This window comes from Heteronotia binoei, chromosome 7 (genome assembly GCF_032191835.1).
Source record: "Heteronotia binoei isolate CCM8104 ecotype False Entrance Well chromosome 7, APGP_CSIRO_Hbin_v1, whole genome shotgun sequence".
Classification (NCBI taxonomy): domain Eukaryota; kingdom Metazoa; phylum Chordata; class Lepidosauria; order Squamata; family Gekkonidae; genus Heteronotia; species Heteronotia binoei.
This window is the reverse complement of record NC_083229.1, coordinates 1647935-1675900: the sequence shown is the minus strand read 5'-3', so window position 1 is coordinate 1675900 and position 27966 is coordinate 1647935. Positions and strand designations below refer to the sequence as shown.

General features: G+C 52.3%; 2 protein-coding genes across 2 annotated transcripts; both read right to left on the bottom strand.

Annotated features, from left to right (window-relative positions):
• Positions 1 to 1676: 1676 nt before the first annotated feature.
• On the bottom strand, positions 1677 to 8577 carry TMEM249 (transmembrane protein 249). Its single transcript, XM_060242905.1, has 5 exons — positions 8433 to 8577; positions 7545 to 7642; positions 6312 to 6504; positions 3299 to 3384; positions 1677 to 1826 (listed from the first exon to the last, which is right to left on the bottom strand). The coding sequence occupies exons 1-5, from the start codon at positions 8563 to 8565 to the stop codon at positions 1677 to 1679; spliced, it is 660 nt and encodes a 219-aa protein (XP_060098888.1). The 5' UTR covers positions 8566 to 8577.
• An 8205-nt stretch (positions 8578 to 16782) lies between these two features.
• FBXL6 (F-box and leucine rich repeat protein 6) lies at positions 16783 to 27332 on the bottom strand. The gene is made up of 9 exons (XM_060243145.1): positions 26845 to 27332; positions 26580 to 26738; positions 26315 to 26378; positions 25497 to 25628; positions 25308 to 25415; positions 24460 to 24573; positions 21983 to 22214; positions 19407 to 19656; positions 16783 to 18058 (listed from the first exon to the last, which is right to left on the bottom strand). Exons 1-9 carry the CDS (start codon positions 27330 to 27332, stop codon positions 17908 to 17910), a joined length of 1698 nt encoding a protein of 565 aa, XP_060099128.1. The 3' UTR covers positions 16783 to 17907.
• Positions 27333 to 27966: the final 634 nt, after the last annotated feature.

Below are 27966 nucleotides of genomic sequence, written 5' to 3'. Positions count from 1 at the left end.
CTGCCCTTTCAAGGACAACTCTGTGAGAGCTATGGGTGACCCAGGCCATACTAGCAGGTGCAAGTGGAGGAGTTGTGAATCAAACCCGGTTCTCCCAGATAAGAGAGCTCTGGCTAACCCAAGGCCATTCCAGCAGGTGCGAGTGGAGGAGTGGGGAATCAAACCCGGTTCTCCCAGATAAGAGAGCTTTGGCTGACCCAAGGCCATTCCAGCAGGTGCGAGTGGAGGAGTGGGGAATCAAACCCGGTTCTCCCAGATAAGAGAGCTCTGGCTGACCCAAGGCCATCTCAGCAGGTGCAAGTGGAGGAGTGGGGAATCAAACCCGGTTCTCCCAGATAAGAGAGCTCTGGCTAACCCAAGGCCATCTCAGCAGGTGCAAGTGGAGGAGTGGGGAATCAAACCCGGTTCTCCCAGATAAGAGAGCTCTGGTTGACCCAAGGCCATTCCAGGAGCTGCAAGAGGAGGAGTGGGGAATCAAACCCGGTTCTTCCAGATAAGAGTCTGCACACTTAACCACTACATCATACTGGCTCTCCAGCCACTCTGAGACTCTGAGATTCAGAATATAGGGCGGGATATAAATCCGCTATCTTCTTCTTCTTGCTTGGGAACAGCAGTCAGGAGTTCCGCTTGATGGAGTTCAAGCAAGGAAGCTCCATGACCAGGCCCTCCGTCTCTCCAGGTCAGTCTTGCCTCCCTCTGACTGCCGGTGGTTCTGCAGGGTTGAGATCTTTCACATCACCCACTGCCAGTTCCCTCAAATGGGCCATGGTGGGAATGGACTACTGCTAAGCCATGGCCTCACCCTGGCTTGCTTGGGGACTCCGCTGAGGCCACTGTTCTCAGCAAGCCTGGTTTTAGGCTTACCTTGCCTGCACCAGCCTCCCATGCTAGGGTTTTTGCTAGGGTTGCCATGTCCAATTCAAGAAATATCTGGGGACTTTGGGGGTGGAGCCAGGACACTTTGGGGGTGGAGCCAGGACACTTTGGGGGTGGAGCCAGGATAGGGCGGGGTATAAATTGAAAAATAAATTAAATTAAAATTAAAGGTTGTGACAAGCATGACTGGACTCCAAGGGGAGTTCTGGCCATCACATTTAAAGGGACCGCATGCCTTTGAAATGCCTTCCCTCCATTGGAAATAATGAAGGATAGGGACACCTTTGCGGGCTCACAGAATCGGAACCCTTTTCCAATCCTTTTGAAACTTGTATAGTATTTTGAAGAGAGGCATCAGATGCTATGCTACAAATTTGGTGCCTCTACCTCAAAAAACAGCCCCCTAGAGACTCAGATACCCACAGATCAATTCTCCATTATACCCTATGGGGATCCTCCCCCTCCTTCTGATAACCCTGAAGTGGGGAGGGGAGGGCCTCCAAACCGGGGGATCTCCTGTCCCCACCTGGGGATTGGCAGCCCTATTTTTTGCCCAGGGTTGCGAGCCTCTCACTGAAGGCCTCTCTCCCTTAGATGGGATTCTTCTTCTCCCTGTCAAATGCTGTGCTAAACAATATCCACTGCTTCAAACACTAAGAGAGGGTCCCAAGAAAACATGCACACGCTTTGGAGACTCCTGTTTCCCTCTAGAGGGGCTGCTCTTGCCCTTTCACATCTTTAATAGATAGTCTTCCCACCCACCCCCAACACACATTATTAACAACACAACCTCCCCTTCACACGTTCTGGTCATCAGCTATATCTTCCCCCTCTTCCTTGATGTCGGGTGGTCTGTGCCGGATGACATGGCGCGTGGAGATATCTTCATAATCAAAGTAGTTGAGGTTCAGATTGCGTGCAATGCGGCGCCCCAGAACATCTATTTGCTGCGGGGGGGAGGAGGAAGTGGAAGAAGAAGAGGAAGATGATGACGATGAAGGAGGAGAAGGAGAAGAAATTAGATTTATATCCCGCCCTATACTCTGAATCTCAGAGCGGTCACAATCTCCTTTACCTTCCTCCTCCACAGCAGACGCTCTGTGAGGCAGGTGGAGTTGAGAGAGTTCTTCCAGAAGCTGCCCTTTCAAGGACAGCTCTGCGAGAGCTATGGCTAACCCAAGGCCCTGGAAGGTAGGACCAGAACCAATGGGTTGAAATTAAATCAAAAGAGTTTCCAGCTCAACATTAGCAAGAACTTCCGGACCGTTAGAGCGATTCCGCAGTGGAACAGGCTTCCTCCTTGGGAGGTGGTGGGCTCTCCTTCCTTAGAGGTTTTTCAACAGAGGCTCGATGGCCATCTGACAGCAGTGAAGATCCTGTGAATTTATGGAGAGGGGTTTGTGAGTTTCCTGCATTGTGCAGGGGGTTGGACTAGATGACCCCAGAGATCCCTTCCAGCTCTATGATGATTCTAAGGCCATTCTAGCAGCTGCAAGTGGAGGAGTGGGGAATCAAACCTGGTTCTCCCAGATAAGAGAGCTCTGGCTGACCCAAGGCCATTCCAGCAGCTGCAAGTGGAGGAGTGGGGAATCAAACCCGGTTCCCCCAGATAAGAGAGCTATGGCTGACCCAAGGCCATTCCAGCAGCTGCAAGTGAAGGAGTTGGGAATCAAACCCGGTTCTCCCAGATAAGAGAGCTATGGCTGACCCAAGGCCATCCCAGCAGCTGCAAGTGGAGGAGTGGGGAATCAAACCCGTTCTCCCAGATAAGAGAGCTATGGCTGACCCAAGGCCATTCTAGCAGGTGCAAGTGGAGGAGTGGGGAATCAAACCCGGTTCTCCCAGATAAGAGAGCTCTGGCTGACCCAAGGCCATTCCAGCAGCTGCAAGTGGAGGAGTGGGGAATCAAACCCGGTTCTCCCAGATAAGAGAGCTCTGGCTGACCCAAGGCCATTCCAGCAGCTGCAAGTGGAGGAGTGGGGAATCAAACCCGATTCTCCCAGATAAGAGAGCTCTGGCTGACCCAAGGCCATTCCAGCAGCTGCAAGTGGAGGAGTGGGGAATCAAACCCGGTTCTCCCAGATAAGAGAGCTATGGCTTATGTGACTTGGGGTGGCTTGCTGGCCTTTTGACTGGGGGGTGGGGGCTAGGAGAGCCTCAGGATCTCTAGCCAGCCCAAGCAGGGCTCGCCCCTGCCGGTGTCCCTTTATTGCTGCCGAATGTATTGCAAGCTGCGCCCTGCAGCAGAAGAAGCCGGGAGGGATGCTTTCGAGGCAACTGGTGAAGAAGAAAGCAAGCATGGAAAAGCGGCTGGGGGAGGCTGTGCCTGGGTTGCATCGGTGGCTGGCAAAGGCCCAGAGAGGGAGTCTGCCGCAAAGGAGTCCCAGGCATTCCAGCCCAGAGGAATCCTCATGCTCACCTCAAACTTGCTGGAGAGATTGGCCAAGGAGAGCACCTCCAAACGGTATCCGTTGATAATGAGGCTGTAGAAGAGTTTCCCGTAGGCTGCAAGGAGGAGGGGGAAGAGAGAGAACACACATCATGTTCCAGCCGCAGCTCTGGGCTCAGGAGAGCCGGAAGCCTTTTGGCAGCTCCTCAGGTGAAGTCCTCGTCGACGAGGCTTCTGCCCCACCTTCCCGTCCAACTGTGATGCTCGCCAAGGCAGATTGCAGCTGACGTCGAAAACTGTGCCAAGTGCTGGGCGATAAAAATAGCTGCAACCGGCAGCGGGAGAACAAGAGCGGGTTCTGATTCTGGTCTGAGAGCCAGCGTGCCATTGCCGCTCCCCTGTCAGACTAAGATCGGACGTGGGAGGGGATCAGCAGACGATGAGTTCTCCGCTCTACCAAGCTCAGTCTTAATAACACAACCTCTTGGCCCTACCTACCTCACAGGGTTGTTGTTATGAGGCTACAATGGAGGGAGAACAAGGTTCGAAGCTGTTTGGGTCCCTGCTGAAGAGAGAAAGGGGCCAGTGTGGGGCACTCAGGTTAAGAGGGACAGCTAGGATCAGGAGAACCTGGCTTGAATTCCCCAGGGATGGATTAACAATTAGGCCTTGGCTGATGGGCCCCCATGCTGTTAGGGGCCCCAAGCAAGCTGGCTCCCCCCCCCATTTCCTTGTCTTGAACCCGGAAGCTTCAATTAGTGCAGAACACAGCGGCCAGGTTGTTAATGGGCCTTCCTATACGGGAACACATTCAACCTGTGCTGAAAGCACTACGCTGGTTGCGTAAAGCATACCAGGTCCGTTTCAAGGTGTTGGTTCTCACCTTTAAGGCCCTATATGGCCAGGGGCCTGCATACCTGAGGGACTGCCTTTCCCCCCATGTTCCCTGGAGAGTACTTCGGTCTGGTTCGCAAAATCTACTTACAATCCCTGGCCCTAAGGAGGCCAGGCGCAGGACAACGAGAGTCAGAGCCTTCTCTGTAGCAGCTCCACGCTGGTGGAGTGAATTGCCAGAAGAAGTCAGGGCCCTGCGGGAGCTCATACAGTTCCGCAGGGCCTGTAAGACGGCACTCTTCCACCAGGCATTTGTGAACTAGGTTGCTGGCCACTATGGCTTAATGCAACATATGAACCACCACCAACAATCTGCTGTACAGCAGCTGCAGAGAGGACAACTAAGATCTATTGTACAGAGAATCACAGATTTGGAAATGGTTAAGATCATAGCGCCAAGCTTTTCATGTATTTATGTAATAAGCTTTTCAGTTTATTTTATTCTGTGTTTTATGGTTTTAATATTATACCATTATGTTTATTCATGCGTGCGCATGTCTGTGTGAGCCGGCCTCAGCGGGGACGGCAGGATATAAGTGGAACAAAAATAAATAAGTAAATATTCCAACTGCCTAGGGGCCTCCCCAGGGTTTAATCTGGCACTGTTCCCATTCTGCCCTGGAAGCTCGCTGGGCAGCCTTAGGAGCCAGTCAGACACTCACTCAACCTAGCCTACCTCACAGGGCTGCTGTGAGGAAAACGTGAAGGGGAGGAGAATGAGGTGAGCTGCTTTTGTTCCCCACCGTGGGGGGAAGGTGGGGTAGAAATGAATGTAATTAATTCATTGAAATGATGGTATCATTTTGCTCTGGTCAGCCTAGAGCAGCGTTTCCCATCTGCAGGGTTGCGACCCGGCACCGGCCCATGCAAGCCTCAATGCTGGGTCACGGGGGCCTCCCATTGATGTCCCGCTGGCCAGTAGAGTTCAGAAGGCCCAGCCATGTTTGCATGAGGGCTTCCCATCTCATCTCATCTCATCTCATTTCTTTTCATTTTTCTTTTCTCTTTCTTTCTTCCTTTTTGTCCCTTTCTTTCACTCCTTCCCTTTTCCTTCCTTCCTATTTCCTTTCTCTTTCTTTTTTCTTTTTTCTCTGTCTATTTGTTTCCAATTCCCTTCCCCTCCCTCTCTCCCTCTCTCTCCCCCTCTCTCTCCCCCTCTCTCTCCTTCTTTCTCTCTCTCTCTCTCTTTCTTTCTTTCTTTCTTTCTTTCTTTCTTTCTTTCTTTCTTTCTTTCTTTCTTTCTTTCTTTCTTTCTTTCTTTCTTTCTTTCTTTCTTTCTTTCTTTCTTTCTTTCTTTCTTTCTTTCTTTCTTTCTTTCTTTCTTTCTTTCTTTCTCCCTGTCTATTTGCTTTATTTCCCACTCCCTCATTCATTCATTCATTCATTCATTCATTCATTCATTCATTCATTCATTCTATCAGTCTTTCCCCTATTTGCTTTATTTCTCACTCCCCCCTCTCTTTCTGTCAGTCAGTCTTTCCCCCTGTCTCCTTCCTTCCTGCCTGCCTTGCCATTGCTAATCTGAGTAGACCGGAGCGGGGGTGGGGGGGAGAAGCTTGAAGTGCCCTAACATTTCATGTTTTTATTTCTTTCTTTCTTTCTGACTGTGCCTGTGGCCATCACCGTGTGGATGGCAAATCCCACATTTTAAGCACTCGTTGGGTAAAGTTTTCCTTTTGTCTGTCCTGGATCTACTGGCCAGTGGCTTCTGTGGATGTCCTCAAGTTCTAACATTTTGTATTTAGTAAGGATTCCTTAAACAGTCTTAGCGGCAGATAGCAGCTATGCCAGCGCCCGCCCTCCAAGGCAGATGTTTTTCTCAGGAGGAGAACTGATCTCTGAAGTCCAAAAATCAGTCGTGATTCCAGGAGAACTCCAGCGCGCGCCCCCCCCCCCCCCGCAACCCTACCCCACAAGAGCTTGGTTGGAGCTGGCGGGCAGGGGTCTGGGCATCTTCTGTGGCACTTGAGGGATGGGAGCAGAGGAGTCCCCCAAAGAGTCCCAGGCAACAGTGCCAGCCCCCCCCCCCCGCAGCATTCACTTGAGGGGTTTGGTCAGGGGACTCCCCTGGCTGGCCTAGGTTCAGGTTTCCACCGGCCTTGGGATAAAACTGGGCCCAGATGAAGAGGCCCCCTCCCCCGGCAGTTACCGTCCCGCTGGGCCACGAGGCGCACGTAGATCTGGTACAAGGGCCCCTCCTGCCAGAGGCAGCCCTTGATGTAGAACTGGTAGCGCTCCTTGTTGTGGTTGATGATCAGCCGCCGCTTGTTCATGTTGCTGGCGATGAGCCACAGCCCGATCATGATGCCGTAGATGAAGAAGCCGGAGAAGTTCTGGGAGCCCTCCTGGTGGCCAGGTCATAAGAACATAAGAACCTAAGAGAAGCCCCTCCAGTCCAGCACTCTGTGTCACACAGTGGCCAAAAAAACCAGGTGCCATCAGGAGGTCCACCAGTGGGGCTAGAAGCCCTCCCACTGTACCCCCCTCCCAAGCACCAAGAATACAGAGCATCACTGCCCCAGACAGAGAATTCCATAAGAACATAAGAGAAACCCTGTTGGATCAGGCCAATGGCCCATCCAGTCCAACACTCTGTGTCACACAGTGGCCAAAAAACCCAGGTGCCATCAGGAGGTCCACCAGTGGGGCCAGGACACTAGAAGCCCTCACACTATTGCTCCCCCCCAAGCACCAAGAACACAGAGCATCACTGCCACAGACAGAGAGTTCCAACAATATGCTGTGGCTTATAGCCACTGATGGACCTCTGCTGCTCCATAGGCTTATAAAATCCCCTCTTGAAGCTGACTGTGCTTATAAGAACATAAGAGAAGCCATGTGGGATCAGGCCAATGGCCCCTCCAGTCCAACACTGTGTCACAGAAGAACATAAGAGAAGCCATGAACTTTTAAACTTTTTTTAGAATTTTGTTTTCACAAAAGTGGGAGGGACGGTGGCTCAGTGGTAGAGCATCTGCTCAGTAAACAGAAGGTCCCGGGTTCAATCCCCGGCATCTCCAACTAAAAAAGGTCCAGGCAAATAGGCGTGAAAAACCTCAGCTGGAGAGCCGCTGCCAGTCTGAGTAGACAAGACTGACTTCGATGGACCAAGGGGGGTTTGATTCAGTAGAAGGCAGCTTCAGATGTTCATATGTTCAAAGAGGTTTCTGAACTCTGTTCCACCACATTTCCCCAGGAAAAAAGCCCTGGTAGCAAGGATGTGGGAGGAAATGCCACCCCCCACCCCCCACAAAGAGTCTGTGGCATTTGCTTAGGCAAGGGGCCCAGGTGGATGTTGTGGAGGGCAGGGAGGTCTAATGAGCCCATCAAGAAAGGAGACGTGCAGGGTGCCTGGCCTCCAGAGCAGAAGAGCAGCTCCTACCATTTCTGTCCGGAAGTAGAAGATGCTGGTCACCAGAGAGGTGATGAAGAGCAAGGCTCCCTTCCAGAGCATGTCCTTGTAGTACTCCATCACAAACACTGCAGGAGGAGGGCGGGGAGGAGACAGAGAGAGCAGTCAGCTCCCCACAGAACTCAGTCTAGGGTCGCCAAGTCCAATTCAAGAAATATCTGGGGACTTTGGAGGTGGAGCCAGGAGAATTTGGAGGTGGAGCCAGGAGCAAGGGTGTGACAAGCACAATAGAACTCCAAAGGGCGTTCTGGCCATCACATTTAAAGGGACGGCACACCTTTTCAATGCCTTCCCTCCACTGGAAATAATGGATGGGGCTGAAGGAAGGAGCCACCCAGCTCGAAGCACAGGAGATGCAGCGACTAGGTAGAGCAACTAGGCAGCGAAGAGCCAACGTTCCCTCTAAGCCGTGGAGTCTTGTGAGCAAGAATTATACTTTGTGAGCTGCTGGCATTCAAGTTGTGAGCTACTGCCTCAATTAGCTTGCTCTTGGGCAGGGGTGGCCAACGGTAGCTCTCCAGATGTTTTTTGCCTACAACTCCCATCAGCCCCAGCCAGCTGGCTGGGGCTGATGGGAGTTGTAAGCAAAAAGCATCTGGAGAGCTACCGCTGGCCACCCCTGCTCCCGGGATCCAAGGGACTGGGGGCTTGTGAATCTGTTCCTTCACAGATGGGGTCCACAGTTTTTCTCCCCCTTCCCATACCAGTGCTTAAGAGCAACCAGGTTGGTGCCAAAAGCCCCTGACTGGAATATGGGATTTGCGGTGCTGCAGATCTACAGAAAAAGATTATGTACTGGATTGAAACTGTGTCGATTCTGCCTCCCATTACAGCTACCCTGCTGGAACAGCTCCTCACCTTTGGGCTGCTGCACCTGGAATGGAAAGTATCTGTTCCCTTGGAGCTTCTGGGAGAGCTTCATCTCTGGATTGAAGCAGCTGAAATCCCAGAGGGCAAAAGGCCCCCGGAAGAGGGACACTTTCAGCCCCATAAGGCCAGAGATGGGGAGAAGACCTGCTGGAGAAAAGGAGAAGAGGAGGAGGAGAGACGGAGAAGGATGCTCCTAGCAAAGCCATCCGAGGGCCCTCCCTGCCACCAGCCCATGCAGGTTTGCTGTGGAGACAACAATTGGGCATCTCTCTCCTCCCGTGGCGTGGGAAATGGCACACTGAGGTCCAGCACCGTGGTGCAGCCTTGTGAGCTCCACAGTTCATATCCATGCACTGAAGGGGCTGAGTGGATGCTCCTCCCAAAAGAAGAAGACGACTGCAAATTTATACCTCGCCCTTCTCTCTGAATCAGAGACTCAGAGCGGCTTACAATCTCCTTTATCGTCTCCCCCCACAACAGACACCCTGTGAGGTGGGTGGGGCTGAGAGGGCTCTTTCAGAAGCTGCCCTTTCAAGGACAACCTCTGCCAGAGCTATGGCTGACCCAAGGCCATTCCAGCAGCTGCAAGTGGAGGAGTGGGGAAGAAGAAGACTGCAGATTTATACTCTGCCCTTCTCTCTGAATCAGAGTCTCCGAGCAGCTCACAATCTCCTATGTCTTCTCCCCCCACAACAGACACCCTGTGAGGTGGGTGGGGCTGGAGAGGGCTCTCACAGCCGCTGCCCTTTCAAGGACAACCTCTGCCAGAGCTCTGGCTGACCCAAGGCCATTCCAGCAGGTGCAAGTGGAGGAGTGAGGAATCAAACCTGGTTCTCCCAGATAAGAGTCCGCACACTTAACCACTACACCAAACTGGATGCTGTGCTGAAAATGTGATGCTTCTACCTCAGAAAAACACACCCACCCACCCCCAAGCTCCAGATGCCCGTGGATCAATTCTCCATTATACCCTATGGGAATCCACAACTATAGGGAATAATGGAGTGCCCTGCAGACATTTCCTTCCCCCCCCCACTGCTTTCTGATGACCCTGAGGCAGGGGGAGGGCCTCCAAACCATGGGATCCCCTGCTCTCACCTGGGGATTGGCAACTCCAAGTGTTATAGAACTCGGAGCAAGGGCACCATGGCAACCCCAACTAACCACCCAACAGGGCCACTGGAACTGCCTCAGTCATCCCCACAGCCAACGTCTCTCTTCTTTGGCTCATCTTGACAGGCCTGCCTGGCACTCTTGGGATTCTTACAGGGTGCAGCCCTGGGCCTCTGGGGGGGCACCCAGCCCTCCTCTTGGGGAGGGGCCTTCATGCTGCAGGTCACACAAAGCCACATTTGAAGCTCCAGCACTCCCCCCTCCCTGAAGAAGGGGCCTTGTAATGACTACCTTGAAGCTCCAGTAGAACCACACAGGTCCCCCTGCGGTCTGGCCAGTCACGCCGGAGCAGTGGAACAAGCACAGGGCGGGCCCCATAGCAACTGTCGGGAATGGAACCCCCTCCCCCGGAAACCAGGCCTTATGTTTGTGTGATCCGTGCTGGCCACTGAAGCAGTTGGAGGGTTTGGGCTGCCCACGATGGGCACCTTCACTCCCTCCCCCTCAACCACCCCACTTCAGAAGGTCAACAGGAGCTGGTTTGCCCACGTCAGGGGATGTTGTGTGCCCTGCCTAAGCCTGCACGGTTCACGCAGTGCTCTGGAAAGGAGGGGGGAAGAAGAAGAGGAGGAGGAGGAGGAGGAAGGAAGAGCAGGAAGAAGAGGAGGAGGAAGAAGAAAAAGAGGAAGAAGAGGAGAGGAGAGGAAGAGGAGGAAGAAGAAGAAGAGGAGGAAAAGGAGAAGGAAGAGGAGAAGGAAGAGGAAGGAAGAAGAAACAGGATTTATATCCCACCCTCCACTCCGAATCTCAGAGTGGCTCACAATCTCCTTTATCTTCCTCCCCCACAACAGACACCCTGTGAGGTGGGTGGGGTTGAGAGGACTCTCACAGCAGCTGCCCTTTCAAGGACAACCTCTGCCAGAGCTCTGGCTGACCCAAGACCATTCCAGCAGCTGCAAGTGGAGGAATGGGGAATCAAACCCGATTCTCCCAGATAAGAGTCCGCACACTTAACCACTACACCAAACTGGATCTCAAGAAGATATTGGATTTATACTTCACCCAGAATCTCAGAGACTCAGAGCAGTTTACAATTTCTTTTGCCTTCTTCCTTCACAACAGACACTCTGTGAGATGGTTGGGGCTGAGAGAGCTCTCACAGAAGCTGCCCTTTCAAGGACAGCTCTGTGAGAGCTCTGGCTGACCCAAGGCCATTCCAGCAGGTGCAAGTGGAGGAGTGGGGAATCAAACCCGGTTCTCCCAGATAAGAGAGCTCTGGCTGACCCAAGGCCATTCCAGCAGCTGCAAGTGGAGGAGTGGGGAATCAAACCCGGTTCTCCCAGATAAGAGAGCTCTGGCTGACCCAAGGCCATTCCAGCAGCTGCAAGTGGAGGAGTGAGGAATCAAACCCGGTTCTCCCAGATAAGAGAGCTCTGGCTGACCCAAGGCCATTCCAGCAGCTGCAAGTGGAGGAGTGAGGAATCAAACCCAGTTCTCCCAGATAAGAGTCCGCACAGTTAACCACAAAAGGCAGGGGGGCTTCAGGAGCTTCTGGATAAGAGTCCTTTGCCATGACAGTTGGAGCTGAACATGGGCCCTCGGGTTGCCAGCTCTGGGTTGGGGCATACCTGGAGATTTTGGCAGTGGAGCCTTGGGAGGGGAGGGCCTGAGCAGGTATAAGGCCATACAGCCCACCCTCCACAGCAGCCGCTTCCTGCAGGGAAACAGATCTTGGTCATCTAGCAATCACCTGCAATAACAGGAGCCCTCCAGGTACCACCTGGAGGCTGGCAACCCTATCAGACTCCCATAAACTCTGACCCCAAACTGAAACAGAGGCCACCACCCAGAAATCATTGTGTGCATTGTTTTATTTAGGGCTAAGTGAGCTTTTAAAAAAATTATCAGCGGTCCCGATCGAGATTTTAAATTGTGTTTCATGTGTCTTTTTATTATTATTTACAAGTCACCTTGCTTTCTGCAAGGTAACAAGGTGGCAAATATATATGTTGAAATGAATAAATACGCCCGTGAGCTCTGCTACAGCCGCTCTGATGGCCGCCCCTCCTGGGGGACAGTGGCTCGAGGAACCCTCACACTCTGTGTTGTCCACGGAGAGCTTTTGTGGCATCGCTGCCCTCCCTGCCTTCCTGCTCCAAGGGCACTGCTGAGGCAGGCAAACATCCGCAGAGCTGTAAACACCTGATAAGGCACTGGAGATGCACGCCGGGCCCCAACTGACGCCGCCTTCGCCTCCAAGGCTCTACGGAATTCCCCCACTCCTGGGAAACAACCCCCCTCCCAAGAACCAGGAGGAGCACCTTGAAAATAGCCAGAAAGGCTAACGAAACTTGGGGCAGGGAAGGAGACGCTGCTGCTCACTGCTTCAGATACAGCTGGAAGGGGAGCAAAATAGGAGTCAATTGCACCTTTAAGACCAACTCAGTTCTATTCAAAGCTGGAGTCCAGTGGCACCTTTAAGACCAACCCATTTTTATTTAGAATGCAAGCTTTTGTGTGCTCTTAAGCACACCTCCTCAGACGAGGAATCCAGCACAGTGAGCAAAGCCATACAGAGCTGAGCAGAGCCATACAGAGTTGGTAGGCAGTGGCCCAGAATGCAACACGGTACAGGTTTAAGAACCAATGACAGTGAAGTAAAATTATCTGGTGGGCAGTGGTTTAGAATGTAAAATGGTACAAGGACAGAACAGTAAAATTAACAAATGGAGCAAACCTTTGATGTGAGTAGCATGAGCATGCGAAAGCAACAGAACAGCAGTATGTCAAAATGTGAGATTGTCCGTCAATGACAATGGGAGATGGGTTCAATATATGTAATGGGATAAGCAACCAAAGTCCCTGTTTGAGTGTGTCAAGACAGCTAAAAAAGAAATACATCGGATAGTGATGTCCTTGTCCACCTAATTTACTTTTTAACATGTAAACATAATTCTCGTTTGCCATAGGAAAAAGGAATGCAATAAAATATAGTGAAAATGGGTAAAGCATATGTAATGAGATTTACAGCCAATATCCCTATTTTGAGTAGGTCAATACAAATAATTATACTGATACACAATTCTAAAAAACACATTGGAATACTGAATAAAACTAAGTTGGTCTTAAAGGTGCAATCGAGTCCTATTTTGTTCTACTACTTCAGACCAGGACAGCTGCCTACTTGGATCTAGCTAAAAGGGGAGTTCGTCTGTCCTGGATTTTGAAGACTGAAACGGCCGCTCTCTGAAGCTCTCTGAATCGCATGAGTCTCTGGAGTTTTTTTAGTCTTGAAGAACATAAGAACTTAAGAGAAGCCCTGTTGGATCAGGCCAGTGGCCAATCCAGTCCAACACTCTGTGTCACACAGTGGCCCAAAAAAACCCAGGTGCCGCCAGGAGGTCCATCAGTAGGGCCAGGACACCCTCCCACTGTTGCCCCCCCCCCCCCCAGCACCAAGAATACAGAGCATCACTTGCTCCAGACATAAGAGAAGCCCTGTTGGATCAGGCCAATGGCCCATCCAGTCCAACACTCTGTGTCACAGAAGAACATAAGAGAAGCCCTGTTGGATCAGGCCAGTGGCCCCTCCAGTCCAACACTCTGTGTCACAGAAGAACATAAGAGAAGCCCTGTTGGATCAGGCCAGTGGCCCCTCCAGTCCAACACTCTGTGTCACACAGTGGCCAAAAAACCCAGAGGCCATCAGGAGGTCCATCAGTGGGACTAGAAGCCCTCCCACTGTTGCCCCTCCCCAAGTGCCAAAAATACAGAGCATCACTGCCCCAGACATAAGAACCTAAGAGAGGCCATGTTGGATCAGGCCAGTGGCCCATCCAGTCCAGCACTCTGGGTCACACAGGGACCAAAAAACCCCGGAGCCATCAGGAGGTCCACCAGTGGGGCCAGGACACTAGAAGCCCTCCCACTGTGCCCCTCCCAAGCACCAAGGATACAGAGCATCACTGCCCCAGATAGAGAGTTCCATCTATACCTTGTGGCTAATAGCCACCAATGGACCTCTGCTCCAGATGTTATCCAAGGTGCTGCTGACCTCTGCCTCTTGCAGTGACCATTTTGTGGCTTGCCCATTCCACTGTGCCAGGATTTCAGATGTGCCTGCCATCTTCAAAAGGTTGCTGGCCCCTGCATTAAAGTAACTTCTGGGTCAGCTCCTCCATTCTTTTTGAATAAAGTCCACCCTGGCTCCTTGAGCTCCTGAACCACGCAATTCCTTTCAAAGACGGCAGGCACATCTCGATCTCCAGACCCTTCCTCCCATTCCCACTGGCTGCTCCCCGGCTTCCCTTCTGCTTCCAGACTCCAAGAGCACGGGGCCTGCTCCTCCACCACCTCTTGACTCCACCAGGGGTGGCCACACTGTGGCTCGAGAGCTGCATGTGGTTCTTTCACACATATTGTGTGGCTCTCAAAGCCCTCACCATCCTGTTGGCCAGCTTGGAGAAGGCTTAAATCATTACAAGCCAGGCCAGTGGGTGGCTTGGATAATGCATTCAAAGTTGCTTTCTTTCCACCTCTCTCCCCCTTATCCTTCCTCCATTTATTTGCTTTCCTCCTTCCCTGCCTTCTTGCCTTGTGGCTCTCAAACATCTGACATTCATCTATTGCAGCTCTCAAACATCTGGTGTGGATTGCATATTAAGCTGGTTTGGCCAGCCCTCCTCTGTACAGTCACAAGGCAAAAGCTGGTCCCCCGCAGCTGCCAGCCAGCCTGCAAATGGGACTTGGGGATCGCCCCAGAATTACACCTCATCTCCAGAATCAGTTCCTCTGGAGAAAATGGATGTTTTAGAGGGAGGTCTTTATGGCATTGTACCCCACTGAGGTCCTTGTTGTTCCCCAGGCTCCATCCCCATTTCTGCAGTTTCCCAACCTGGAGGTGACAACCCCCCACCCCTCCACCCCGCTGGGCACCCCTGTGGCTCCGAGTTCCTTAGCTGCATTTCCCAGCAGCCCCACAAAAACCCAGATGTGGCTGTTCCTACAACAAAATGCAGCCTTGCTTTCTCCCGTTCTCAGCAGCCCAGAGCCTGCATATGAACATATGAAGCTGCCTTCTACTGAACCAGACCCTGGGTCCATCAAAGTCAGTCTTGTCTCCTCAGACTGGCAGCAGCTCTCCAGGGTCTCAGGCTGAGGTTTTTCACGCCTATTTTGCCTGTACCCTTTTTTTAGCGGAGATGCCAGGGATTGAACCTGGGACCTTCTGCTTCCCAAGCAGATGCTCTACCACTGAGCCACCATCCCTCCCTCATTCCGGCCACAAACATGAAGCACAGCCTTGGCCAGTCCAGCCCCCAGATGGACTTAATTCCTTTACAGCTTCCTGGCCTGTGTTGCTCCTTCCCTCCCTCCCACCACCTTTGTTTGTCCTGTTCTTTCCTGGGTGGGAGCCTTTGTATTCCCTCGGCTGAGCTGAAGGGAAGGCACCTGAATTGCTTCATGAGGGATTTCCCTCCAGCCGAAGGCAAACACCAGCAAATCCTCTTCATTTCAGACAGGCTCCTTCCTCGGAGCCTGTTGTTCTGCGAGCCAGATTCCAGCCCAGCAAGCACCTTAGAGACCTTCTCAAGTTATGAGCTTTTGAGAGCCAAACTCCCTTGGTTAGACACCTTTGATTCTCAGACAGTGGAGACTCTGGAAAGCTGAGAGCCCCAGAAATTGTGTGGGTCTCTGATTTGTCCCAGGCTGTTCTACTGGAGACCAACATGGCTGCCCTCTGAAAGCGCCTCTTCTGAGGCATCCTCATCTCAGAGTTCATTCTGAACATATGAAGCTGCCTTCTACTGAACCAGACCCTCGGTCCATCAAAGTCAGTCTTGTCTCCTCAGACTGGCAGCGGCTCTCCAGGGTCTCAGGCTGAGGTTTTTCACACCTATTTGCCTGGACCCTTTTGAGTTGGAGATGCCAGGGATTGAACCTGGGACCTTCTGCTTCCCAAGCAGATGCTCTACCACTAAGCCACTGTCCCTCCCTCATTCCGGCCACAAACATGAAGCACAGCCTTGGCCAGTCCAGCCCCCAGATGGACTTAATTCCTTTACAGCTTCCTGGCCTGTGTTGCTCCTTCCCTCCCTCCCACCACCTTTGTTTGTCCTGTTCTTTCCTGGGTGGGAGCCTTTGTATTCCCTCGGCTGAGCTGAAGGGAAGGCACCTGAATTGCTTCATGAGGGATTTCCCTCCAGCCGAAGGCAAACACCAGCAAATCCCCTTCATTTCAGACAGGCTCCTTCCTCGGAGCCTGTTGTTCTGAGAGCCAGATTCCAGCCCAGCTAGCACCTTAGAGACCTTCTCAAGTTATGAGCTTTTGAGAGCCAAACTCCCTTGGTTAGACACCTTTGATTCTCAGACAGTGGAGACTCTGGGAAGCTGACAGCCCCAGAAATTGTGTGGGTCTCTGATATGTCCCAGGCTGTTCTACTGGAGACCAACATGGCTGCCCTCTGAAAGCGCCTCTTCTGAAGCATCCTCATCTCGGAGTTCATTCTGAACATATGAACATCTGAAGCTGCCTTCTACTGAATCAGACCCTGCTCAGTCCATCACAGGCAGTCTTCTCTACTCAGACCAGCAGCGGCTCTCCAGGGTCTCAAGCTGAGGTTTTTCATGCCTATTTGCCTGGACCCTTTTTAGCTGGAGATGCTGGGGATTGAACCTGGGACCTTCTGCTTACCAAGCAGATGCTCTGTCACTGAGCCACTGTCCCTCCCCTATCTACTTGCCTGGATCCTTTTTAGTTGGAGATGCCGGGGATTGAACCTGGGACCTTCTGCTTACCAAGCAGGTGCTCTGCCACTGAGCCACCGTCCCTCCCCTGCAGTACATATGACCATATGAAGCTGCCTTATACTGAATCAGACCCTCTTTGGTCCATCAAAGTCAGTCTTCTCTACTCAGACCGGCAGCGGCTCTCCAGGGTCTCAAGCTGAGGTTTTTCACGCCTATTTTGCCTGTACCCTTTTTTTAGCGGAGATGCCAGGGATTGAACCTGGGACCTTCTGCTTCCCAAGCAGATGCTCTGCCACTGAGCCACCATCCCTCCCCTCAAGTTCAGTCTTGGGCGCTGGAGCCCTTCAAAGCCTTCCCTGAAGCCTTCTCTGGCATGTGGGGTGCCGCACCGTTCCACCCGGTCCCCTCCGTGTTACTTAACAGCTCAAGGAAGCACAACCAGAGAGATGACAATTAGCGCCATCAACGCGCTTGCTTTTTAAAAATCTATTTAGTAACTTTATTAACTGCCTTTCAGTGGAAACAGACCCACAAGGCAATTTACAACATCAGTTAAACTCAAAACAACAAAACAGGTGGAATAATTCAAACCGTTCCAAAAGATCCAGGAGTGAAGTCCCTGCCCCCAAAAAGCCACCTGAAAATATAAACATCCGTTTTATAAAAAGCCCCTTTAATGTAGAGTCCCCCTGGAACTGCCAGGTCTTCAGACCCATCCAGAAGGTCCCTTGCAGTTTCGGGGGAGGATGGAGGTAACGGGCGGCTTTCCCTCAGGTCCCCACCAGCTGCGCTTCAAATCTACGGATCTCAATTCGTGGGCCAGATAATATGGGTGGAAGGGGTAATGTGGGAGCTGGTGTTTGAGCTGTCCCAGTAGAGTAACAGTAATCTTGACAGAGCAGCTACTGAGCTTGGCGGTGCTCCATGTAAAGAAACTTGTTCTAGGGAGAAGTGCCCTAAATAGGGTCCAAAAACTTCAAACGGTATAAAACATGAGTGCAAGAGTGCCCAATGAGGCCTAAACCAGACGCATGCCGGGAGCTGTGGCCAGAGTGATTTTTAAAAACAAACTCTCAGGCACACCTCCCGCCCTCGAGTTCTGGGGGCTGGATGAGAGAGGAAATCGCCCCAAAGAGCCGGAGGCCAGCCAGCTGCTCCTCCTCATCTCCCAGAGAAAAGGGACATTTGGGGCAACTTGGCAATAAGGAGTCCTGCTCTTTACAGTTTGCACTGCTCCTTCAGAAAGGCCCAGGACCTGCCCATACAAATGGAGAAGGGCCAGGGAGGGCATGAACCCCGACCTTTTGAGTGGTGACCCAGTGCCATGAACAGCATCAGGGCCAAAGGCAAAACTTTGAGAAAACTATGAGAGCATTCTTCTGACCCCGACGTGCTAGAAAAGAGACCAGAATCCAGAAAGTGGGAAAGGGGGCTACGTTGAGTATCCAGAGTGCTTCCCTTCAACCACGACTCTCCACGGTCTCCCATGCAGGGGAGAAGGACGGCCACCCTTGTGGAGGAGTGAGAACCAGACGGGAAAGGGGCAGGCACCGCAGAGGCCACGCACTGAGCTCGGCAAGGCCAGGGGTCCGAAGCGGGTTCAGAGAGGCTCCCCCGCACTGGCCAGGAGGTGCTGCAAACACTGGCGGATTTCCTCCCGGCCCCGATAGGCCTTCTTTGTGCCCCGTGGCAAATGGCGGCAGGAAGAAAGGTTGAGGTAGGTGAGAGCAGGGCAGCTGTTGATCAGCGTGCTGGGAGAGGGAACAAGAGAAGAGACTGGGGTTAGCGGGACACCCAGATCATAAGAGAAGCCCTGTTGGATCAGGCCAATGGCCCCTCCAGTCCAACACTCTGTGTCACAGAAGAACATAAGAGAAGCCCTGTTGGATCAGGCCAATGGCCCATCCAGTCCAACATTCTGTGTCACATAAGAACATCAGAGAAGCCATGTTGGATCAGGCCAATGGCCCCTCCAGTCCAACACTCTGTGTCACATAAGAACATAAGAGAAGTCCTGTTGGATCAGGCCAGTGACCCATCCAGTCCAACACTCTTTGTCACATAAGAACATAAGAGAAGTCCTGTTGGATCAGGCCAGTGACCCATCCAGTCCAACACTCTTTGTCACATAAGAACAGAGAGAAGCCCTGTTGGATCAGGCCAATGGCCCATCCAGTCCAATACTCTGTGTCACATAAGAACAGAGAGAAGCCCTGTTGGATCAGGCCAGTGGCCCCTCCAGTCCAACACTCTGTGTCACACAATGGCCAAAAGAAACAGGTGCCATCAGGAGATCCATCAGTGGGGCCAGGACACTAGAAGCCCTCCCACTGTGCCCCCCTGTGAGGTAGATGAAGATACTGGATTTATATCCCGCCCTCCACTCCAAAGAGTCTCAGAGCGGCTCACAATCTCCTTGACCTTTCCACCCCCTCCCCCACAACAGACACCCTGTGAGGTAAATGAAGACATTGGATTTATATTCCGCCCTCCACTCAAGAGTCTCAGAGCAGCTCATAATCTCCTTTATCTCCCTCCCCAACAACAGACAACCTGTGAGGTGGGTGGGGCTGAGAGGGCTCTCACAGCAGCTGCCCTTTCAAGGACAACCTCTGCCAGAGCTCTGGCTGACCCAAGGCCATTCCAGCAGCTGCAAGTGGAGGAGTGGGGAATCAAACCCAATTCTCCCAGATAAAAGAGTTCTGGCTGACCCAAGGCCATTCCAGCAGCTGCAAGTGGAGGAGTGGGGAATCAAACCCGGTTCTCCCAGATAAGAGTCCGCACACTTCACCACTACACTAAACTGGCTCTCCACTGGAGCACCTCCCCACCCTCATGAGGACAGGCGGAGGAGTCCGGGCCTTTTCATTCTAGAAAAGAGATGACGAAGATGAAGAGGCTGCGGTGAAAGCCACAGGCACAGGTGGCCTTAAAAGGGGACTGGACAGATTCATGGGGGGGGTGGGGGGCGGGGGAACAGGGCTAGGGCAAAAAGCAAGGAAAAAGGGTTGTGTGTGAGTCAGGCTCAAAGCGCAGCCAGACAGGTCTGGGAAGAGGGACTGCCCTTGAAGCCCTCCCCACCCCACCCCTGCAGCTCACCTGACTGTGCTGAGGATGACTTTGGTGCCAGTGAGATTGAGGGAGCGCAGAGCAGGGCCCCCCCTCTGGCTCTGCCCCTGGGCCAAGGCGGCCATCGCCCGCTCCAGGCTGCTCTCACAGAAGCCCTGGCCGGCCAGGTCCAGCTCCCGCAGGCTGTGGCTCCACTTCTGGGTGACGAGGGGTATCCCTTCCAGGGGCAGGCGGATGTCGCTGGCGCTGCAGTACAGGCCCAAGTAGAGGTGCTCCAGGTCTGCAGGGGGGAGGGGGGTGAAGGGGATCACGTCACAGGGAGAGGCCCTCCGGACTGTCCCACCCATCAAAGAAGCTCATCTGAAGGGCACAGGAGACAGGGCCTTTTCAGTGGCAGCCCCACAACCACCTGCCCAGGGAGATGTGCCTGGCTTCCTCACTTTCAGTTGCTAGGAGGCAGCTGAAGACAGTTCTATTAAGGACAGTGTTTGATTGATTCCAATTCAGAGATTATTGTGGTCTTTCATATTGTGGTCATTTTCGCCTTATATATATTGTAAGTCTCCTTGCGTTTTGCAAGGTAAAAAGGCCACTAACAAACGTTCTAAAAAATAAAATAAAATCACCTTTAAAAAAGAAAGACAGGAAGAGAAGTATAAGGCAAAGGACAATATAAGAGCCAGTTTGGTGTAGTGGTTAAGTGCGCGGACTCTTATCCCAGCTGCTGGGATGGCCTTGGGTCAGCCAGAGCTCTCTTATCTGGGAGAACCGGGTTAGATTCCCCACTCCTCCACTTGCACCTGCTGGAATGGCCTTGGGTCAGCCAGAGCTCTCTTATCTGGGAGAACCGGGTTAGATTCCCCACTCCTCCACTTGCACCTGCTGGAATGGCCTTGGGTCAGCCAGAGCTCTCTTATCTGGGAGAACCGGGTTAGATTCCCCACTCCTCCACTTGCACCTGCTGGAATGGCCTTGGGTCAGCCAGAGCTCTCTTATCTGGGAGAACCGGGTTTGATTCCCCACTACTCCACTTGCAGCTGCTGGAATGGCCTTGGGTCAGCCAGAGCTCTCTTATCTGGGAGAACCGGGTTTGATTCCCCACTCCTCCACTTGCAGCTGCTGCAATGGCCTTGGGTCAGCCAGAGCTCTTATCTGGGAGAACCGGGTTTGATTCCCCACTCCTCCACTTGCAGCTGCTGCAATGGCCTTGGATCAGTCAGAGCTCTCTTATCTGGGAGAACCGGGTTTGATTCCCCACTCCTCCACTTGCAGCTGCTGAATGGCCTTGAGTCAGCCATAGCTCTCGCAGAGTTGTCCTCGAAAGGGCAGCTGCTGTGAGAGCCCTCTCAGCCCCACCTACCTCACAGGGTGTCTGTTAAGGGGGAGGAAGATAAAGGAGATTGTGACCACTCTGAGATTCGGAGTGGAGGGTGGGATATAAACAGCTTCAAGAGGGGAGTGGATAAGAATACGGAGCAGAGGTCCATTAGTGGCTATTAGCCACAGCTTATTGTTGGAACTCTGTCTGGCAGTAATGCTCTGTATTCTTGTGCTTGGGGCGGGGGGGGGGGGGGGACACACAGTGGAAGGGCTTCTAGTGTCCTGGCCCCACTGGACACTAGACGGCACTTGGGGGGGGGGGGGTTTGGCCACTGTGTGACACAGAGTGTTGAACTGGAGGGGCCATTGGCCTGATCCAACATGGCTTCTCTTAGGTTCTTATGTGTGACACAGAGTGTTGGACTGGACGGGCCATTGGCCTGATCCAACATGGCTTCTCTTAGGTTCTTATGTGTGACACAGATTATTGGACTGGACGGGCCATTGGCCTGATCCAACATGGCTTCTCTTAGGTTCTTATGTGTGACACAGAGTGTTGGACTGGACGGGCCATTGGCCTGATCCAACACGGCTTCTCTTAGGTTCTTATGTGTGACACAGAGTGTTGGACTGGACAGGCCATTGGCCTGATCCAACATGGCTTCTCTTAGGTTCTTATGTGTGACACAGAGTATTGGACTGGACGGGCCATTGGCCTGATCCAACATGGCTTCTCTTAGGTTCTTATGTGTGACACAGAGTGTTGGACTGGACGGGCCATTGGCCTGATCCAACATGGCTTCTCTTAGGTTCTTATGTGTGACACAGAGTGTTGGACTGGACGGGCCATTGGCCTGATCCAACATGGCTTCTCTTAGGTTCTTATGTGTGACACAGAGTGTTGGACTGGACGGGCCATTGGCCTGATCCAACATGGCTTCTCTTAGGTTCTTATGTGTGACACAGAGTGTTGGACTGGACGGGCCATTGGCCTGATCCAACACGGCTTCTTTTATGTTCTTATACAGAGCTTTTATCTTCTATATTCTTAAAAGAAAGGGCTATCGAGAGACTGGGCTTTCTTGTGGAGGTGTTAAACACATATTGCTGAATGGCGGACAGAAGGTCAGTGGGAAAGATCTGCCAGTCCCCTTCCCTACTCATCCCTTCTCCTCCTGTGCCTCACCTTCCACCAACCCCGGCCCCCACTCCCTGGGCCTCTGCAACCCTCAGGAAAGGCTCTCTGGTACACGAAACAAGGTGGGATTGGATCCTTTCATGCCTACCTGGGCACGGCAGCATGTGCAGGGCACTGGGCGTGACATGGAAGCAGCCGCGCAAGTCAAGCACGCGGAGTCGGTCGGAAGCCCACAGGATCCGCTGCAAGGTACTGTCATTGACAAAGGAGTAGGAGGTGGTGGCCAAGCACAGCTCGGTTAGCTCCGGGAAGCCCTGGGAGCAGGGGGCTGAGCGGGGGTTGAGCTTCGGGCTCCAGACTACATTGAGCAGACGAAACACCTGGATGGCAGGAAAAGGAGGGCAAGAACACCGGAGGCTGACCAAGACAGAGATCTTGGGTTTGCGGTACAGAACTCACTGAAAATGTTGAGACAGTGTGTGATTGCAATAAAAAAAAGGCAAACTCTATGCTGGGAATTATTAGGAAGGGAATGGAAAACAAATCAGCCAGTATTATAACACCCCTGTATAAATTGATGGTGCAGTCTCATTGTACTGTGTACAATTCTGTGAACAATTCTGGTCACCACACCTCAAAAAACATATTATAGCACTGGAAAAAGTGCAGAAAAGGGCAACTAGAAATATTAAAGGGTTGGAACACTTTCCCTATGAAGAAAGGTTAGAATGCTTGGGGCTCTTTAGCTTGGAGGAACGTCGACTGAGGGGTGATATGATAGAGGTTGACAAGATTATGCATGGGATGGAGAAGGTAGAGAAAGAAGTACTTGAACATATATGAAGCTGCCTTATTCTGAATCAGATCCCCCTGGGTCCATCCAAGTCAGTATTGTCTACTCAGACTGGCAGTGGCTCTCCAGGGTCTCAAGCTAAGATTTTTCACACCTACTTGGCTGGACCCTTTTTTGTTGAGGATGCCAGGGACTGAGCCTTGGACCTTCTGCTTACCAAGCAGATGCTCTACCACTGAGCCACTGTCCCTCCCCTTTTCTCCCTTTCTCACAATACGAGAACGCGTGGACACTCAATGAAATTGCTGAGCAGTCGGGTTAGAATGGATAAAAGGAAGTCCTTCTTCACCTAAAGGGTGATCAACACAAGGAATTCACTGCCACAGGAGGTGGTGACAGCTAAAAGTATAGCTTTCAGAGGGGATTGGATAAACATATGGAGCAGAGGTCCATCAGCGGCTATTAGCCACAGTGTATTGTTGGAACTGTCTGTCTGGGGCAGTGATGCTCTGTATTCTTGGTGCTTGGGAAGGTCAACAGTGGGAGAGCCAGCTTGGTGTAGTGGTGAAGTGTGCAGACTCTTATCTGGGAGAACCGGGTTTGATTCCCCACTCCTCCACTTGCACCTGCTAGCATGGCCTTGGGTCAGCCAGAGCTCTCTTATCTGGGAGAACCGGGTTTGATTCCCCACTCCTCCACTTGCACCTGCTAGCATGGCCTTGGGTCAGCCATAGCTCTGGCAGAGGTTGTCCTTAAAAGGTCAGCTGCTGTGAGGGCCCTCTCAGCCCCACCCACCTCACAGGGTGTCTGTTGTGGGGGAGGAAGGGAAAGGAGATTGTGAGCCGCTCTGAGACTCTTTGGAGTGGAGGGTGGGATATAAATCCAATATCTTCTTCTTCTAGTGTCCTGGCCCCACTGGTGGACCTCCTGATGACATCTGGGTTTTTTGGCCACTGTGTAACACAGAGTGTTGGTTGGGATGGGCCACTGGCCTGACCCAACATGGCTTCTCTTACGTTCTTACCTGGAGCCCTCTGCCCTAGACTCCCTAGACTCCCCTGGCCTCTGCAATCAAACCACAGAGACAAAATCCTACACCAATGCAAAACCCTCCTACCCCTAACCTTGGACCCCCACACCACTACAATAAACCCTGAGGCCCACATGCTCCATGCAAAGAGCAGAAATGAACATGGGGCCAGTACTGCAACTGATGCTTCCAGACAGCTGCAGCAGGAGAGGCAACCCAGGACGGCACAAGGAATGAGAACAGCTCCAGAGTCATCTCTTGGTATGTCAGTCCCAGGCTGCTGTGCGGGGCTTTAAAGGTCAATACCGGCATCCTGAATTCTGCCTGGAAGCAAACTGGAAGCCACTGTAGATGGGAAAAGGCTGGAGCAGATGTGGCTCGGGAGCCACATGTGGCTCTTTCACACATATTGTGCGGCTCTCGAAGCCCCACTGCCTCATATCTTTTTCAATCACTTCTCCATGCCAAGCCAGCCAGAGGCTTGAAGAATGCATTTAAAGTTGCTTTCTTTCTACCTCTCCTCCCCCATCTATTTGCCTGCCTGCCTGCCTCCCTCCCTGTCTTTCAGCTCTCAGATATCTAACATTCATTCTGTGTGACTCTTACGTTCAGCAAGTTTGGCCACCCCTGGGCTGCAGCAATACGGCCTCTACAGCCCACTCCAGTTAATGCTGTGGCTGCAGCCTTCTGCACCAACTGCAGCTTCCAGACAGTCTTCAAGGGTCGCCCCACATAGAGCGCATTGCAGCAATCAAATCCAGATGTTACCAGGGCACGCACCACAGTGGCCTGGTCTTCCTACCTGCAGATGTGGGCAAGCAAGCTGGAGCTGCTCAATGGGAAGATGGAAGTGCTGGCTGAATCGCTTGATGTCTGTGTTCACCTCCAGGAGCCGCAGTTCAGGGCAAGAGCCGCCCTGCGAGAGAAAGGGGCTTCAGGAAGTGGCGTTGCAAGTGCTGCTTCCCAGGCAGACCGCCCCCCGCCCGGAGCATTTTGCTAGGGGGCTGGTCACTCAGCAGCTTGGTAGTGACACAGCCATCCCCCACCCCAAAGGACAAGCAGCCCTCGCAGACGACGAAGAAGGTCCAGAGTAAATGGGTCTGCTCCATGGCACAGAGGAGATGCTTCCGGAATGCACATACAACCGCTCTTTCCCCGACAACCCCATCAGCTTGGCCTGGCGGTCACTAGGAACGGAACCATTTTGATGCTGATGACTGGAAGAGCCTGCAGTCAGACCGTACTCTCCACTCTGGTGAGCCACTGGTAAAATTATAGTGTGTGGAATTTCTAGCGTACGATGCATTTGTACTTTCTCAGCTGTCCTCACAACAACCTTGTGAAGCCAGTCCCCGTGATTCCCGTTTTACAGACAGAGAGACCAAGGCTGAGAAGGAAGCAACTGGCTAAGCAAGGATACATACCCAGCTCCTCCCAACCTGTGCCCGGGGCTCTCTCCCTTGGACCACACTGCCTCTCTAAAGTGGGAACGGCATGGTTGTTGTGAGGCCAAGTGAAGAAAAAACTGCAAAGGACAGCCAGGACTAGCCTGCGTCCTGTTCCCCCCTCCCCCAGCATAGCGTCCTCTCAACGGACGGAAAAAAAAATCTCCTGCCAAGCCACCCGCCCAAATGCTCCAAGTGGGCTTACTGAAAGTGCAGCAATAACAGCGCTGGTTTGGGGGCTGAACGTCAACCACAGGTGCCGGATTCGAGAGCCAGCAGCTTCGAGAAAGCTGACCACAGCTGAAGAGTGAACCTGGGAGCACAGAAGAAGATGGCAGTCAGAGAGGTCCTGCAGAGAGGTCCCTCCTTCTGAGCTTCTCTCTCCAGCCCTCACCTGGGAATGCTGCAGATTCAAACTCTCCAACTCAGGGCAACACTCAGCCAGCCCGGCCAAGGACTCTGCAGTCACTCCACTGCAGTGGGATAATTTGAGAGATGCGAGCAGGGGGCAGGATTTGCCAATTTCCTGAAACAAGGAGGACAGGAAAAGGGGATTAGAACAGAGGTGGCCAATGGTAGCTCTCCAGATTTTTTTGCCTACAACATCAGCCCCCTCGGCCCATCAGCCCCAGCCAGCATGGCTGGGGCTGATGGGAGTTGTAGGCAAAAACATCTGGAGAGCTACTGTTGGCCACCCCTGGATTAGAAGAAGACAACTGCAGGTTTATACTCCATCCTTCTCTCTGAATCAGAGACTTACAATCTCCTATATTTTTTCCCCCCCACAACAGACACCCTGTGAGGTGTGTGGGGCTGAGAGAGCTCTCACAACAGCTGCCCTTTCAAGGACAACTTCATGCAATAGCACTGGCTGACCCAAGGCCATTCCAGCAGGTGCAGGTGGAGGAGTGGGGAATCAAACCCAGTTCTCCCAGATAAGAGTCCATAAACTAAACCACTACACCAAACTGGCAACACAACAGGCTTTGCTTCAAGTATGTGTGTAGCTAGTACTCTGCACCTCAACAACAACAAAAACTGCATAATTAAATCCAAACTTCAAAATCCTGCGCATCGATTAAACAAGCTAAAGGAAACAGTGAGTTCCTGGTTCGTGTTGCATCGCTTTGTCTGCTTTTACAAACTGCAGGAAAGCAAACAAGAGACACGCAGGGTGTGGTACATGTCATCAAGTCTGCCAGCTCCCCTCACCTTCAGGACAAAGGGCACGTGATTCTTCCAGTGGCAGAGAGCAAAGTCCCGGAGGCGAGAAAACCTGCAAGGAAAAAGGAAGCATAAAATGAGTTCCTGGCTCAGCCCCTGCCCCTGGCAAAGGGGGAATAAAGTAGGTGCAAAGAGTCAGATGTGATGGGCAAAGGATCGCTGCTAAGGGGGGAAAGGATGGCAAGTGGGCAGGTGAAGCCGTGTCATCACATAAAGAGGGGGCATCTCCCGCAAGAGCAAGGCAAATTCTCACCTGTGGCCAGCCAACCACTCCACGGTGCCAAGGGCTCTCTTCTCTACAGTGGGAGACCATTTTTGTCCTGGGGCTGCCCAGCAGTAGCCAAGAGACACCTTTTGCCAAAGCACAGGGTTGGCGGCTGCTCCATACCAGAGCCGGCACACACGGGCCACCCTAGAGAGAAAAACAGCTATGAGGGCGACGTCCCCCCATTCCCACGGCCTGCGGAGTGCTGGACAGGAGCGCCTGCTCCTTTGCTATGGCCAGTGCCGCCCCTCACCTGCAGAGGAAGGGCACTGATCCTTCTGATGCCACAGTGTGCTGGAATATCTGCACCAGGATCTCCACTGGGAGCTCCTCGCCCCAGGAGCTGCCAGGAGCTGGGTGGGTGCGGGGCAGAAACCCCTTGCTGCCCTCTCCCAGGCCTCCTGCAGTCCCAGGCTGTTCCGCCAAAGCCCTTCCCTTCCCTCTCCTCTCTGCTGGCTTCTTCAGCTCCTTCCGCTGCGGAGGCTTTCTCAGCCCCTTCCGCGGCTTCTTCCGCTTCTTCTTGGACACCTTTGGGCGCTCTTGTTCCTCTCCCACATTGGAAATGATCAACAGCATGTCATTGTCTGTCTCATGCACCAAGAAATGGGGGGCAGCTCTCCTGGGTGCCTTGCGGGCCTTCTTCTTGGGGGCCCGGCTCTTGCTGGACTCTGCCTTTCTCTTCTGAGGAGCGCGCTGTTTCGCAGCAGCTGGGGCCGCCTCCGGGGAAGGCTTCTCTTCCATGCTTGAGCAGCGGAGCTGCCTCGTGAACTCTCCTTAGGAAAAGAAACCAGAATTCAAGACTCTTAAGATTCTCTGGTGTGAACTTATTTCTCCTTTTTTTTCTCCTGTATTTTATATTACAAAATTGCCTTTACTGGGATTGTCAAAACCAATAGATAACTTTAACAAAAGATTTATACTATAAAATTTTAAAATGTTGATGATGTTTAGTATAGACATAACAATATGGGACAATTTACGTAAAGAAAGTATTGTAGAAGTAAACTTGTGTTTTTTGAAAGTATTTTTATGCAGAATAAGATCAAAATGTATTGTGCTTTCTATTCCCCTTATCCCCTACCCTTACTCTTTCTGACACCAATAAAACTTTTGAAAATCGGGAAAGAAACCAGGAAAGAAAGAACAAGCATAATAACTATACAACTGCAAACATTTATCTAGTGCATTCCGCCCTTCCGCACAATTTGCCATTTGGTGGCCTGGCCCTTCCGAAAATCCTCTGCAAGCTCTTCATCATCTGATTATGATATTGTTAAATTTCATTCACAGACTCAACCTCTGCTGTCCTTGTAAATGGCCTTGGTGCTTTGAACAGAACAGCAGCCTGACAAACACCTTTAGGAGGTTAAGACTT

What these genes read in the sequence shown, in the direction of transcription:
- TMEM249 (XM_060242905.1), bottom strand. Translation starts at nt 8,565, where the DNA reads ATGGGGCTGAAAGTGTCCCTCTTCCGGGGGCCTTTTGCCCTCTGGGAT. An exon ending in TCTACTTCCGGACAGAAATG is followed by an intron (nt 6,505 to 7,544) that starts GTAGGAGCTGCT and finishes GGCCACCAGGAG; the next exon opens with GGCTCCCAGAACTTCTCCGG. An exon ending in ATCTCTCCAGCAAGTTTGAG is followed by an intron (nt 1,827 to 3,298) that starts GTGAGCATGAGG and finishes TCCCCCCCGCAG; the next exon opens with CAAATAGATGTTCTGGGGCG.
- FBXL6 (XM_060243145.1), bottom strand. Translation starts at nt 27,332, where the DNA reads ATGGAAGAGAAGCCTTCCCCGGAGGCGGCCCCAGCTGCTGCGAAACAG. An exon ending in TCAGTGCCCTTCCTCTGCAG is followed by an intron (nt 26,739 to 26,844) that starts GTGAGGGGCGGC and finishes TTTTCTCTCTAG; the next exon opens with GGTGGCCCGTGTGTGCCGGC. An exon ending in TTGCTTGCCCACATCTGCAG is followed by an intron (nt 22,215 to 24,459) that starts GTAGGAAGACCA and finishes CCTGCCATCCAG; the next exon opens with GTGTTTCGTCTGCTCAATGT.